The 16,023-nt window shown below is 43.2% G+C and overlaps 1 protein-coding gene across 2 annotated transcripts in view; it reads right to left on the bottom strand.

Moving 5' to 3' along the window:
* The window catches only part of SCMH1 (Scm polycomb group protein homolog 1), a 413,339-nt gene extending 401,310 nt beyond the window's left edge, over positions 1–12,029 (bottom strand). The window contains exons 1-3 of one of the 2 annotated variants that reach the window (XR_015308461.1): positions 11,871–12,007; positions 9,891–10,010; positions 7,447–7,532 (exon numbers count right to left, since the gene is read on the bottom strand). Coding sequence is in view for 1 of the 2 variants with exons in the window: in XM_086956860.1 (XP_086812986.1) it covers positions 7,447–7,474 (28 nt within the window). In the remaining variant the exon portion in view is untranslated. Of the gene's footprint in view, positions 1–7,446; positions 7,533–9,890; positions 10,011–11,870 lie in introns of both variants that reach the window. The other variant, XM_086956860.1, reaches the window with a different exon arrangement.
* Positions 12,030–16,023: the final 3,994 nt, after the last annotated feature.

Below are 16,023 nucleotides of genomic sequence, written 5' to 3'. Positions count from 1 at the left end.
TGTCCAGGAGTGGATCACAAGCTGTCCCACGAAGGCTCTCGCTGTCGGCGGTGTCGGCTTCCGGATTGGAGCAAACAACCCTTGGCAAGCGCAACCCACGCAGGACTCGAAGATGGCTTAATACTCGGACCAGGAGGGTCAGAGCGGGTGCTCCTTTTCAGAGGAGTGAGTGCAAGTCTGGTGCAACCAGATTCACAAGTTAGGTTTCAAGGTTTGTCGGCACAGGGGCCACTAGCCAACGGGCAAGAGACCGGGCCAACGCGTTGAGCCAAAAGATGCAGAAGGGCCCCACGCAGCACTCGGTGAGTGTAGAGAGGTGAGCTTCCGTGCAAGAGAGGCTCAGGGCTGGGGCTTCTCAAACCCCAATGCACAGCTTCGAGGGTCACTCGTGGGCTGCACGGTCAGCGTCTCGTGGTCGTTCCATGATGGCGGGCCCCCCGCTTCCGGTCGCCTCCACGGGTCTCAGCTCTGCAGGGACTGTGGATCGGGCTGTTAGAAGGCAGGCACGCTTGGTCTTGTCGAACTCTGTCGCTCGAGTTCCGGCGGGAACTGCAACAAAGCAAACGTCGAGGTGCTGTATGGTGCCTGTTTGCACAGGGTGGTCACTCCATGACCACAAGGGAGATTCTTCAGTCTTCTACGTCAAGTAGGATGTCGAAGAGTCCAGAGTTTCATTTCATAAGTTTCAGTCAGGATAATCTGAGTGCGTTGGCACTGCTCCCATTCTTTTACCAATCTAGGGGGCTGGATTACCTGCTAGGTCCCCTCCTATGGGTGGGACCCAGGAAGGGGGTGGTTACACCCCTTTCCCTTTGTCCAGGGTCGCGCTGGGACTGGGGCTGGTGTGCCCCAGAACCGGTTTAGACCGGATTATGCAAGGGGAAGCCTTGTGCTCCCCAGGCACTGGCTGGTTTCTTTCAAACCTCCCTGCTACAATCCACTATCTCCTGTCTGGGGTGGTGTGACACCTCTCCACGACAGGAAAGCCTTTGTCCAGGCCTGCTCGGCTGAGTTTCGGTCAGCAGCAGGAGGTCAAACTCGTGTCTGTGGCAGAAGCGTCCATTTTGTGATGCTGAGGCTCTTTTAAAATCAACTGCGTTTCAGTAAAGTAACATGTCTTCTCCCTCTAGAGGGGTGGAATGCTATCCACGTCGTCAGGACTGTTGAGGGGATAGTATTCCAAATCGTATGACACCTTATACGACATGTTTTGATAAAGCCAAACCAAAGTTAACATATAACCGCAATGGATTATAATGCACTTAATAGTATATGGTATGGCATTATCCCGGAACAGCTTAGGGAGTTGTTCCTGACAGCTGCAGACAGGCTCAGCTCATGCTCGAGCACCATCTCACGTTAAACCACGCACTCTGCCTCCAGGATTGATAAGGCCTTCCATAGGAGTGACTCATAGGTTTATATGTGTCCAGATATAGGTTTAGATATAGGTACCTATATCTAAGCAAGAAGTGATTACACCAACTTGCCCCAGCTGAATGATCAGCCAGTTGTGTCAATTTAAGAACCAGCCAGGGGTGGCAAAAGCTATGCTGCAGCCCCTGGTAGGCCTTGGTGGCACCTATGCCCTGAGCACCTATAGTGCATGGTACAGGGGCTGACAAGGAGTCCAGTTCCAATTGGGTTATGTACCTATAGTACATGTATGTGAATTTAGAGAGAGAACAGCAGGCTGTGGGTCTGATTAGCAGGCCCACAGCCACATTAAGTCGAAAACCAGTGAAGCAAAAAGCAAAAATTGGGGTGACCATAGGATAGCAGACCCTACTCTCCTACAGTGATCAATTAATATTTATTGCAAGTACCTGCATCATAGTGTTGCAGCTCTATGCTTAAAGTATCTCCAGTCCCTTTTCAGGCTAAAAAGTGTTAGTTAAGGAAATTTATTTTAAGTACATTTACCTGGAACAGCTCAAGAAACAATGCTGTGCACTTTGGTGGGAGGGTGAGCAGGGGCGGCTCCTCCACTAGGGCAGAGAAGCGTTGCACCACTGCTTTCTCGCAGTATGAGAAGCAGAAACATACAATGGTAATAACTTCCAGTTATTACCATTTTATGTTTAGTTGTGGGCAGGCTTCTGCTCTGCGAACAGGGGAGGAGTGATGTGCCCACTCCTGAGGTCGCAGTGACTGTTTGGTTGGCCCTCTGGGGCCGCCCAAACCAGTCATGTGCACTCTGCCCTTTCTCCATGCAGGCTACAATGCAGCTGGCATGGAGAACAAGGCCTCCTCGTAAGTCCCTGGCTGGGGGGCGTCTCCACCAATCACAATGCTGACATTCCAGGGTTGTGACTGGCTTAGGGGAGGAAGGCTGCCTGCCTCCTATTCCTGCCGGAGGCAGGAGAGCAGAAGCAGGAGCCAAGAAGACGCAAGACCAGGACAGCGAAAAGGTACATTTTTAAAAATGATTATTAAATTAAAACTCCCCCATCCACTGCGATCCCTTCCCTCCCAGCATGACCCCCCACCCCCTCAGACATGAGCTATGCCGGCCGCGACTGAGGGTGAGGCCGGGTGGTAAGGGAGAGGCAAAAATGAAAATCTTCCAATATCAAGAAAAGCAGCATACTTTAAAACATTGATAAAAACACACGAAGGGATATCAAATAAGACTTAAAGAGGAAAAACTACAAGATAGATCTCTGCTTGAGAAATCTAATCATCCAATATGCACCCAATTCAATGCCAGCTAGATCCCTTCTTTGTACCACTGATTAGAAAACAGCATACACAGCATTTGTTTGTGTCTATCCAGAACTAAAAGTGTTACCATAACATTCCTCATCAATTACTTAACCCCTTCCACGCTGATGATGAGCTGGGCTCGTCATGGCGTAGCCTCCTCGCACGCTGATGACGAGCCCAGCTCGTCACGTAACATGCGATTTACAAAATCTCAGCATGAGAGCGGAATTCCGCTAGCGCGCATGAGGTTAAGCTGTTTTCTCAGTACTTTTTCTACAGATCAAAAGCAAAGGAAGACAAACTTACCCCATCACACCACCGAGTACAAGGACTAATTAAACGACCTTATCCCAGAGAACTATATGGGCGCCTTCTATTCTAATCTAATTGGCAATGTCAATGGTTCTAGCCTATATGCCTATACCTGAATAGGTCTCTTATGGAACTGGTGAGACTAGGCACTTAGTCAGCCATCATACGCATTTTCTGCTACTCATCCTTGCACTCATACATCCACGCATTCACCCACTGACTCACCTTCAATACCACAAACAAAAACTTAACAAGCATATACAAGCTAAATAAAAAGACAAAAAAAGAAAACATGTTGCTACCTAAATGTGGCAAAAAAGGCTACCAATTAAAAATAAAATTGAAGATGGCAGCACACAGCGGTCTAGCAGTGGTAATGAACATAGTGTATTGTTGTTTTAAAGTTCCAACATTGGCACCACATTTAAAAGCAACATGCTGGCCATCCTGCATGTGTAAAACAATAATATTCTGTGCAAAATACCATGCCGAGATGGTCGCTCAACAAAAATTGCAATGGGGTGGGTTTCTGATCGTGAAATGGTACTTTCTTAGTGCATCATTGTTATACTGATCGAACATGGACGAATTATTGCTTCAAAATAAAGATGCCATATTGCAACAGTAAAACAACAATACACTAAAGGTAAAAAACCATTCCAAGATGGCCACCTGGTTTTATAAGCAGTAGCCACATGAAATGCAGGACACTGCAGATGAAATGAGCGGCATGCAAATGGCCCAGATTTATTGTCGGCTGGAGATGGTGAACTTTCTGAAAATACAAGGAAAAGAATAGACAAGAAAGAGAACTTAAAAACGTTTAGATGCAAAACTGTTGATTTAGCCCACAGGCCTGACACTAAAGCGCACTCATTTTCAGGTGGACGTGCACAAGTGATCTAGCAAAATGCCATTACTCGCATGGCAAAAGAGTCAATGGGCAAAGCAGCTGACGGAATGCCTCATGTCATTCGCAGAAGAAGCAGAATGTGAATGACAGTTGAACAGACCAGTGGAAAAAGAAGGTATCCCAAAGCTACCCTTGAAGGCCTATTGAATTTAACACGCTTTTCACTAAATTAATCAGGGCAACAGATTTTATCGTGAGTTTTCATAATCAACATATTAGATATATATTCTCTGACATAACTTTTAACAAGGAACCAACCTGGACTACAGATTTTGAAATTGGCCTGGCACATAACTAACTTAAGCCTCTTGTAATGAACGCATGCTTTCCCACACGGCAACCATCAGTCACATGGTCAATAAAACTAGAACTACATATACATTTACAGTTGACAAAATAATATGCAGCTTCCAAGAAGGCCCAACGCGGATTTGCACAGGGAGTAGTCATCTTCTACCCCAGGCTTTGGCAGGCAATGTAACCAATTCCAAAACCTCTGCCTATTTAATCCAAGGATCTTCAAACATGAATGTAGTAAGAGCTACTGATGTTTAAAGAAAATCCCCGCAAGCTATTAATATTGTTAGAAATGTAGCAGTAACCACATGAGACAAGATTAAATTAGTGGCCATCATATGCAACATTACTAGCAGTGATCAGCTCCAATTTATAATATTAGTAATAGCCTCTCAACCGCTGTTTGAGTTTTATCACTAAAATATAAATAATATATTGTTTTTCACCAAACATCCGCTTATGAATTCTGAAAATACACACATTTTCGCTCGAAACACACGATTTTCAATTTTGGTATACATATGTATGTGTGGCTCACTGGTTAGAGGCGGCAGACCCGAGAGCAGAGGACGGCCCGGGACCAGGGTTCGATTCCCGGCGCGGCAGGTTTCTGGACCAGGGTCAGCGGACTCGATAATTCTCTCCCCTCGGTGCCCACTCTGATCAGTGATCACACTCGGCAACTCTGGGCATTAGCTTGCCTCATCTTCATTAACGGCCCCACCAGACCGCCGGGGATGCCTGGTCTCACCCTGGAGATACCCATTAAGGGACCATCTCTCAGGGAAGCCAGGAAGGGTTTCGCAGCGGTCGAAGCGCCTTGGGACCCTACGGGTAAGTAGTGCGCTATATAAATGCCTATACATTTACATTTACATATGTTAATTCAACCAAGAAAAAACTTCAAATTTAGTTCACTGGGCTTGCATACAAGAGCGCTACTTACAGGTATCTGTGGAGCTGCTCGTTCGAGTGCCTGTTTTAATCTATCAGATTACATGTAAAAAAAAACTGTCTACAGGTCCCAATACAGTTTAATAGCAAGCTACGCTTCAAGGCATAATGGCCTTAACATCATGGTTTAAAAAAAAAAAAAAACAGGCCTACTGCCTTTGTCGTCCCTTTTCATAATATCCTTCTCAATCCAAATAACTGACTAACAGATCCACCACTTAAATACCTTTCATATTTCACTATGCTAATTCATCACTAATCCTTTATGGGTTACGAGGTAGAGTGCTATTCGCCGAAAAAGCTCTTCAATGCCCCGTCTGGGGCAGCAAGCTCTATATAAATGCAATTACAATACAATACAATAATAAACTGATCAGACTTATGGAATCTGACATAACATTGCTCAATTAAGTGTGCATGCATTCATAAACTTATAAAGAGGTACACATTTACAGTTGGCCAAACAAAAACAATATAGAACCCTTCTTATGGGAGCCTATCAAGGATTCTAAAATCGGATGCCTTCTGCTTTCAGGGTTTGTCGGAGGGGGTATCCAACACCAAACCCATTTCCTACTACAGAAATCTCTGATATTTCATGTCACCAAATACCGATCTACATGCTTTGGCTAAGTACAATGCCAATCCACCCTTAAAGAGCTCTTGGCTTTAACATATACTTTTCACAATAAAAAACATTTAGGCCTACAGCTTTTGTCCTAACTTTTTATAATATACAGATCAGACCTATGGAATCTATAGAACATTTCCTACTGAACCAATCTGGTCTACAGCATTCACCGTTGGCTTGTCATCAAAGGCAACCCAGGCCTACTGTATTGCACATACATTTTCTCACAAGGCAACCATCAGGGATATAGTCCTACCATTACAAATACCTACTATATTACATGTGGCAAAACTATACACAACTCCTCCTAAAAGGGCCTCCAGGGATTTTCACAGTCCAAATATTCTACAGAGGGGCTCTTTTCAGAAAGAATTCTTACTTTTCAGCAGCAAAAATAAGTGAGTTGTTTGCTGCAGGGGAAACTGATCATCCTGTTCCCATGATGGGCGATGGAGTCCCCAGAAGGGTGTGTTTAGGTATAAGAAAGAACCTTCCGAGATGTAATGCATTTCTGGAAATGTGCAACCCCAGTACAGTGTGAAACACACAAAGAGGAGCAGCCCATCTTCTTGAACTGGGAGATGGGCCTGGGCTTTCTGGATAGAGATCAAAAGTAGTCAACGCTGAAACATAAATGGAAAGTTTTGGCCCCAAAGCACTGCTTGTTCCGTAGGTTTCTGGGAAAGGTAGGAGGAGGGATGAATAAGTGAATGGGCACCAGGGGTTACAGATTCTCGGAGTAGTTTGTTCAGATGAAATAATTTTTGCACAGTTGCCAGACGAGATCTGTGTCTGTCCCTGAATTCTTATTAATACATGTATTTAAATAAAAGCAACGCAATTGTTATTGTATGAAAGAAAATGCACACTTAAATTACGACCGATTTTTTTAAACTGCTGTGATGCGAATACCACAGATAAGGTGAGCATACTCCTTGAGTGCAGTTTTAGGAAAGGAGTCTCTAGACACTTTCCCGGAGCAACAGCGGTTCTCTCATAAGTGGTGGTTACTGGGTAGAGCTTCCATGCAGCATGGGAGGTGGTGCAATATTGTAAAAGTCTTGAACAGACACTTATGACTGTGTGAGAGCAAACACACACAGTCGCCACCGCAGTAGGAAAGGCAACCGACGAGTTGTGGCTGGCGGATGTTATCTGCCTAAATATACTTGTATTTATGTAAGAGCAGTTCCTCAGCATCCATACGGGTTAAATGTCTTTGGAGTCTCAGACCTGGACCCAGCAAGCACCACAAGCCGACAACATCCTCACTGGGAACTCAAAACACAAGATCTTCTGAAAGTACTAGGGCCTAATTTTGAAGGGAAAAAAACACATGAAACTAAGCCTTGTTACCTGAATAAAACAAAGTGGAATCATAAAAGTAACACTCATGACCAGGCTTGACTTTTTCGTCCAATTTATAGGTGTGGAAAAAAACAGCTTCGCCCAGCAGCATATCCAGGCAACCAAATACTCAAAATCTTTAGCCCCCCCGTTCCAACTCAAAAAAACATATAAGCTTTGGCTCATGAGCTAGTGTGCAGTCTAAGGAAAGAAATTGTGAATGAACCGCAGTCTGATCACCCATGGATTGGGACATGTTTCACAGAGTTATGCCACTACCACTTACCTTTCTGATGCCCTGGTTTCCGCATCATTCCCAATACAGAATGTGTTAGATCGGACACTCAGATCCCTTCTTCAAACTCTGATACACTAGTGGGAGACAAAGACAGCAAGTAAGTCTAAATCCTACCAGAGAAATACTAAGAGTCAAAATCAGAAATTATATATTTCACACAAATATCTAATGTTTTCCTTTGATGTCCACAATCAACAGCACAATAAATAAACAAACTTGTCTTTTACGATTACTTGACACATTACCCTAGAAAGAAAGCATCTCCAGTGTTAAGGTGCAAGAGTGTGGAAAAGAAGGATCTTAAAGGGTCAAAAGAAGGCCATATATCAAGCACCCGAGTATGGAAATTCCTGAAGAAGGTGGATCAAATACAACCCTCCCTTTACTCCCTTAAAAACCAGCACACATTTATCAGGGAGGCGTGTTACCAGACTTTTGTGATCAAAATCCTTGTCTGTTCCCTCTTCTGAAATCATGACATACACACTGCACGGGTGGCCTTGCGCACCTATAACCCCTTATTTTAACTACTCTGGTCCCCTGCACTATTAGTGCCTTTGTCAGAGACAGAGGAGAATGGATACAGCCAAATAGCAAAAAGTGTGAAGTCACTGAGTACGACATACCCCATGCTCTGAAACTTAAAAAGCATAAACACTACCAATGGTCTATGTTCAGGAAGGTTTCCAAGGGGTGACCTGGGATTACATTTACAGATAGGCTCTGTACCTTCACTCATAGTAAACCAGTCAGCGGCCGTGCAGCTGATTATAGCTCAAACAGGCTCCATAATAATTTCCTTATACTGCTCGACCCCCTTTCAATAACATAAGACAGAGTCACTACAGGTCATCTGTATCACTCAGTACTGGACCAGTCTACAGCAACAAGCAACCCATTATTATTTGAACAGGCATCAGATAACTAAGGAGCTATAGGTCATATCTAGCTATGATTGATTTTAAACTTATATAGCGCGTACTGTCACCCCACGGGTATCCTGGCGCTATAGGTCATATATAGCGAATATAGAATATAAAGCAAGTCCAAAATATTTGAGATTTACTTTAGAAAATAAAATCAGTTGGTGCATCTTGATGCTACGATGAGGGACTTTACCATTAAAAGTCTTAACCAAAAACGGGGGAGGCACATTTGATAAATAAGGCTCTTGACATCTGTGTAGAGGAGGTGTTCAAGATATGGCCCTTGTTTTACATGTCTGACCAAATAAACTCCTGGTTGAAGCTTGTAGAAGTTTTTTAAAACCTATATGTATTAAATTTCATATTTCTAGAACAGATGATCTGATTGAGCTAATAAGAATCCCGCTAGATGAATTTGTATGCTATAATTTGTTTACATTTTGTAAACCTTTTTTACCACTGTTTTAAAGATGTCAAATTTGTGAATAATTTTATCATCTGTACACACAGTAATTCTATATTGTGGATCTCTGAGGTCTAAAACAATAAAAAAAAAATGATTTGAACCGAGGAGATCTGCTACAAACCGCTAGCTCTTATTTAGTCCACCACTGCAGTGCCCAACTAACTACATACTATGACTACTGATTGACTTCTCACAATGACATTCATATAAAGGATGATTGTAATAAAGCCCATTCCTGCAAATCTCCTGACCATCTCTCCATTCCAATCTATACCTGCGTACAATTATAACCATACACAAATCTCAAAGCACACAACCCTCAGAGGTAACAAACTTAGTGGACTGTGATCATAAGAAATACCATAAAGGGACTTGTAGAGCTCATCAAAACTGCCAGCTTACCAAAACAATATAAACTGAACACCTATCTTTCATGTTTCGCCACAGATCACAGTGCTAAGAGCTGCTTCCTAAAACATGATAACAGCACCTTGGTGGTCACCCATCGTAACATGAAAACACTTCCCATTTAGGATTTTTTTTTTTTAAACTGGAAAAGGACAATACCCAGGCAACCAGGCAAGAACTTCAGCGACTCACATTAATGTTACAATACACTAACATGACAATACATGCAGAATAGGGAACAATATGGAGTGTGCTTAGGCTGAAACCAGATAACTGAAAGTAGGATGTAATGGGAAGAACAGGTGCAATAACGTAACAGGATAGATTTTTTTTCAGAAGACACCACTAAGCCTAACTATATTGGTTAGATAGGTTAACATGTTGAGTCACGGGTAGATAAAGTTATATGATCAGAAGGTTTTGGAAAAGTGCCGAAGATGGGTTTACAACCGAGATTTCTCAGACACACATTAACCAACTAGATCAAATCTTCTACCCATCACATCCCGGTTTCTACTTCAGAGCAGCATTATAATAGTTAAAAAAAACAGCCTAATTGGCAGTTGATGCCCTTTACTGATAGGATATTGTTTAGGTAAGCAGTATTGCCAAAGGTCCCAGCTGCCACTCACTTTTAAAACCGCTGTCCTGAAGGCTATTCTTATACACAGCCCATGGTGCTTTCGGTGCTTAACACAAGTAATGCAGAGTTGGTGGCACTGTGAAAGTCAGGCCTCTCTAGATCTTCTGTTCTGGAAGGAAACATGAAAACGTAGAACTGGTTTCTATAACCACCCAGAATAAAATACACAAAACAAAACACCACTGTTAACTTCAGAATATGATCCTTCTATTCTCTGACATAACTTAAAACTCATTTGATGCTCCTCATGGTGGAATCTCCCACTGTAGTAAAAAAAAAAAAAAAAGAATGAAGACTGATGCATGGATTACTCAAAGTGTTTATAAAATGAATTCTGAACAATAACATGTTGGCTCCCCTGCTAGACATGTATCAATCAAATTCCCTGGAAGACAAGGTGCTTATGAAATGCAGTACTTACAATGAACAACTAGGGCACTGTTTACCATGTGCAAGGGGAGCTTGCACTTCTGCTGCTCAGACTCTGCCAGCTCTGTGGGTGAAATTAAGCTTGCGCTCCTGTTAGTCCTACTGAACCTCTTCTGGGTGAATTGATTGTTTTGATGCTGACCGTACTGTGTCTGTTCTGGAATAATGCATGCTGGGTACACGGTTGTAAGTCAGAGCAATGCCTGCACTGCTGCTGCTCATGATGCACCTCTAACATGTCTGAGGAAGGCTTGTCCTGACGATTGTGTTGCATCTCTCCTGTTTTGATGGGAGGTTCAGTCTGTGCTGCTTGTATAAAGATTGAATTGCTGTGTCTGGTCTGCTTCTGAGGGAAGCCTGCACTACTAGTGCTGCTTCTGAGAGAAGCAGCCTAATCTCTGGTTGCCCTTACTGTACATTCTGTAAAAAACAGAAGTCTTGGACACCCACTGCCCATCCTGTACCCATTTGTGTTCGTTATGCTTGCACTGTACTGTAATTGCATTGATGCAGCACTTACTACCACAGTTATTAACTGAAAAGATTGTGCCTATTTGTGTTAGTTATTCTTGCACTATATTGTGCTGTTAGCCAATAATTCAGCACTTACTACCCCAGATGAGTAACTGTAAAACTTTTATGGCGAGAAGCCCACTACTGCTAGATCTACGATTCGTGGTAATTGTAGTGCTTTTAGGTTGCAGGATTTAGTATTGTGCTTTTAAAATAAATAATGTCATGCATAACTCCAGTATGTTTGAGGTAGGATTAAAGGAAGTTGGGTGTTATAGCTAAGGAGAGGCTGAGGGGTAGTCAGCTAATATGAAACATTTGTGAGGTGAATAGATAGTTTGGTGGAAGATTGGGTCAGTGATAGAGAATAGGTAAGTGATTACCAGCATTTAAAGAGAAACGGGATGTGGGTTGAAATTTGGACAGTTCACACAAGTAGGTAGAGAAAATAAACCAGAAAAATAAAGCTTTGAGTAGGAATTAAATAAGGACATGGAATTGTACAAGAGGGGGGAGGGGGGTAATGGCATGCAGGTGATGGCATTTAATTCTAATGTATACATACATACATACAACATACAAAAAAACGCTAGGGCTTCATGATGTCCATGATGGTTAGGAATGGCTGTGATCCTATGCTTTACCTTTTCTGTGTAAAAAGAACTGCTGCAGCTGCCCGTGATGTGAACTCTCTGGGTGTAAGTGTGATGCAACCCTACACTGCTGGTGCACATGGTATGCGGGTTAAGTATATGAACAAAACAATTACTGCTGCTGTACTACTTCAATGTTCAATTGGTGAGAAAAGCTTGCGCTGCTGTAGCGTGCGCTGTAACTGGTTTATGCATCTTTGAGGAGGGAACCTTGCACCACTGATGAATATGCTTCCACTGTATGTGCATGTGTGCATGCATGACTGAAGCTTTCTCCAATGACACTGTCTATGTTGTTAACTGTTCTGCGTGTGAGTACGACACTCTAAATGCAAAACAACCAGGCTCGGGAATATTCCGAATGCGGGCCTTACCTCTGGTCCTAAAATAGGATACATCCGATTCCTTCTACCTTGCTCCAGCCTCTAATCAACTTTAAGATGAGAGGAAGAAGGCATGAAATGAATTTGGCTCTAAACTGCTTGACAGCCCAGGAGGCGGTACTAGGAGGGCCTTTGTGGCTGCACTTCCCAGTCAGACCTATGATTGGTCAGGAAAAAATGCCGCTCCCCAAAGCCTATGGACCACCCATTGCCAGAGACCCCGCCTCTCGCGATGCACCGGAAGAGCTCCTTTCGTTGTTCCGGAAAAACAATTCCATTTGCACCGGAAGAGATGTCACTAGGCCCGGAAAAGATCTCCCCTCGCCTGCTGCACTGGATTAAACAGACACTTGATCCGGGTGTGCTGGCGTAGTTTGGAATATCCGACGCTACCGGGATGTGTGTGCTGCATCCTCGCTCCGAGGGATGGGGCCATACCGATCCTGGGAGATCGGAGACCGAAGAGATGGGGTTTAGAGGGTGCAAAGCAGCCCTGAGAGGAGAATAGCTGACGAGGAGAGATGCCATTTGTTTGTTTGGGTGCAATATCCGTTGTTTTTAATTGCCATGTAATTTCACAGACCGTGTTAATCAAAAGAAACCCGTTTTTTGTTTCATTTTGTATGAATAAACAGCTTTTATAATGGACTTCTTCGTGTACACTTCCATTATCGTATAGCAATTATATTCGCTAATGCTCAATAGAATAACAGTTGCCCAGAGATTTGTTTTGAACAATTGTATTCCCCCTGCCCTGGGAACATGTATTGATAGCAGGGGTTCCTTATATATACATTCAGTGAGATATAGGGAAGCCATGAATAATGATAAATGGTGAAGTTTAACACTGATCAGGCATAAATATCCAGCCAGCAAGACTACGCTTCGCTAGAAGCGTTTGGACCCCTACCATCACAACCCCTGGGATAACTATTAAAACGGTAACAACTGTATCTTCAGTACAATGTTTTTAATACTGGCAAAAAAGCCTCAGACATTCAAAATGTCTGGATATTCAATGTCGTGTTGCCTCTTACACTTTCTGTAGTCTCTTCTTTGACTACTACATCATATCTTCCATTTTTACATGCTAAGCCTTCTAAACAGATTATCAGTCAACGTTGCTTGGTGTGACCATGTGCTTGGAAGTGGCATGGTGGAAAGATGAAAAGTTTCACAGAATTTAGTAGCTCAGGATGTAGGCTGCTGACAGGATCGTACAACAGATGTGTCACTACAAATCTAACAACTTAGGACTCCGATAACAGTTGATATAATATTATAATAAGCATAATAAATAGATATAAAGAAATGCTGACATTATTCATTAAACAAAAGCTTAGGGAAATATGTGGTAGCCAAAAAGGAACCATCTACTCAGTGTTCATGGACTTGAGTAGTGCCCATGTCAGTCAAAGATGTGGATTCTACTGGCTGACCTATGCTTGCCCCAAGCTTTGATTGATTTCCTATGTGCCCTTCACACAGGTATTACTGCTACTGTCAGTTTTGGGCAGGAGGGGGAATACGCAGATTGTTTTAGCTTCCCTTTTGGAGGCAGGCAGGGATGTTTCTTGGCACCCCTATTCTTATTATACGTAAATGGTCTGAATCATTTCTTGGTGACAAATGGGAAAGACATGTTTAAGGTTAACGCCTCTTTTATCTCTGCTTTTCTCTGACGATGTGGTATTGGTCTCTCGTACCTCAAACGGTCTTAGGGGCTTATTAGACCAATTTGGTAAAATTCAATGACGAGATTCGTCTTGACACTAATATAGTCACAGCCTATTACATGTCCTGTGTGAGGCAGCCCTCCAAATTGAGACCAATAACCATCAAAGAGAAGGTCATCACAAGGGTCAGTACCTTCTCCTAGCTGGGCATTACCGTCAATCCACAAAATAATTATATTCCCAGTCTAGCTGACAGAAGACAGCGATTTAACCATAGCATGTGGTGTTTATTTGGGTTCTCTGCAACAATAGGTAGCAAAACAATTGTTCAGCTGCTCCAAATCTATAGAATGAAATGTTTACCGGTCCTCACATATGGTGCCACCATTTGGGGGTATCACAAAATAAGGGGAAACAAAAGAAAAATGGAATCTAAGAATAAAGGAAATAAAAAAAACTGTTAAGGATAAGTGACAAAAGAGAGGAATTAAGACCAATTGAAGAGTCAGTCAGGCAGAATAACTGTATTTGCGCCAACACAATCAAGGCATAAAAAGTATACCACAGATAAAACATTCCACAACAATTGAAGAGTCGAACGTGAGTGAACCTTTAAGTGAAAGAATGAGATAAAAGGAATGAAAGTACTTGGTGGTAACAGAGACTGAGGGATTAGGGAGAAAAATTGGTTTGGGATGTAAGGAGGCAAAGCGGGGGGCTGAAAAGACCGTGAGCAAAATAACTGGGAGATGAAAGAAGAAGAGAACAAACTAAGCGGGGGAGACAGGACAGCAAAAAATGTCAAATAAATAGCATGTGAGAGAAAGCCATGGCGACAATATGTGAGAAAATGCAGATCTTGACTTTTACCTTGAGGCAGCATCCAGCGGTGGGTGACTGCATTCAAAGTGTTTTGAAAATCCTTTGACGGGCCTGTTTCTGCAACAACACCTTGGCACTCTGGTCAAGAACTACCATTCATCTCCAATGGAGGCTGTCACCATGCTTAAGACCACTTTCAGCATCATAAGTCAAATACGGCCATGGCAGTTGACTGGCAATAGGATCACCTGTGTGGAACACTTTCATCACTGCCAATCAATGGCAAATCCACAGGGACTTGGACTCACCTGACGACACCTTATTGGACAGAATTGTTTTTTTAGCCAGCCATCCACATTCATTTAATTCATGTTAGCAACCTTGCATCTACAGCTTGATGTGACTCCTTTGCAACATGACATAATGGGGATATTTCCTTGGCTTACTGTGGGCATCCATGGCATGTGGCACAATGGTAGTCACTGCAGCCAGAATGTGACCCCTGGAACAACTGTGGTAATTCTTGATTACTTGTTGATATAAGCACGATGACGTTCAACCCTGTTATAATACTGGTCCTTGCTTATTGGTGGCAACTTTTGAAATACTCAAAGCATTTAAGGAATGATGTTGCCTGTCCCTGGCATATTGATGATAATTACTGGCATTTTATAGGCATCTATAGTATGACAGTGCCCACCCCAAGATAATGGTGCCTTGAGATGCTGCCTTTCTTCAACAGCCTGCTGAGATATTGCCTGGATTTGTTATAGGCTGGCGAGCATCTGAATCTTCAGAGCCCTATGCCTTGTATACCCATTACTGACAGCACAAGCTCAGGAATAACTTCGCTGGTTCGTTCCAGGCCTTGATAATCCATTTGTATCTAGGTCACTGATTGCTTTAGAGCGAGTGAGCTAGTGCAGCTCTTCAAACACAATCTCTCCTGGATTGAAAAATACACAGTTTCCACTTTGTGATGAATATTAGTGTTAAGGTCAAGTTAGGTTCTTCTTCTTGTACACTAGTGCGGGTTTCTTCAGGCTGCTACAAAGTATTCCCACTCTTGCCAAACAATGGAACAGAGGCAGAGAAAATAAACATGACTTGATCCGGTCACTGTTGGTAAGATGAAGCAGTCACACGTAGCTCTCTACTCTCCAGGTTAGGTACTCAACAGTACTGCTCTGGCCCAGTTCAAGGTGCAGCTGCCTGCATGGACCTGCAGCAAATTGAAGAGAAGGCTAGGCTGCAGGATAAACAAGCATTTACAATGCAATGGTTTCGCCTTTTGAAAAGTTTGAGCATTGGCATTGTAAATGACAAAATTTGTATTTATGTGTTGGTTTTGAAAACAGATAAATAAATGGCATTGTCATTTACAATGCCAATAGTTTAATCTCTGGCAAATGCCACACAAAAACACTGACCCACACACACACACAGACTCACACACACCAACAGAGCCCCCCTTACACACACACACACAGAGCCACACACACACAGACCCACACACACACCCAGAGCCACACACACGCACACACAGAGCCCCCCACACACACACCCACCCAGAGCCACACCCACCCACCCAGAGCCACACACACCCACCCAGAGCCACACACACCCACACAGAGCCACTCACACCC

This window comes from Lissotriton vulgaris, chromosome 2_1 (assembly GCF_964263255.1).
Source record: "Lissotriton vulgaris chromosome 2_1, aLisVul1.2, whole genome shotgun sequence".
In the NCBI taxonomy this organism is placed as follows: Eukaryota; Metazoa; Chordata; class Amphibia; order Caudata; family Salamandridae; genus Lissotriton; species Lissotriton vulgaris.
The sequence above is the reverse complement of the archived record's forward strand: the minus strand, read 5'-3'. Positions and strand labels throughout refer to the sequence as shown.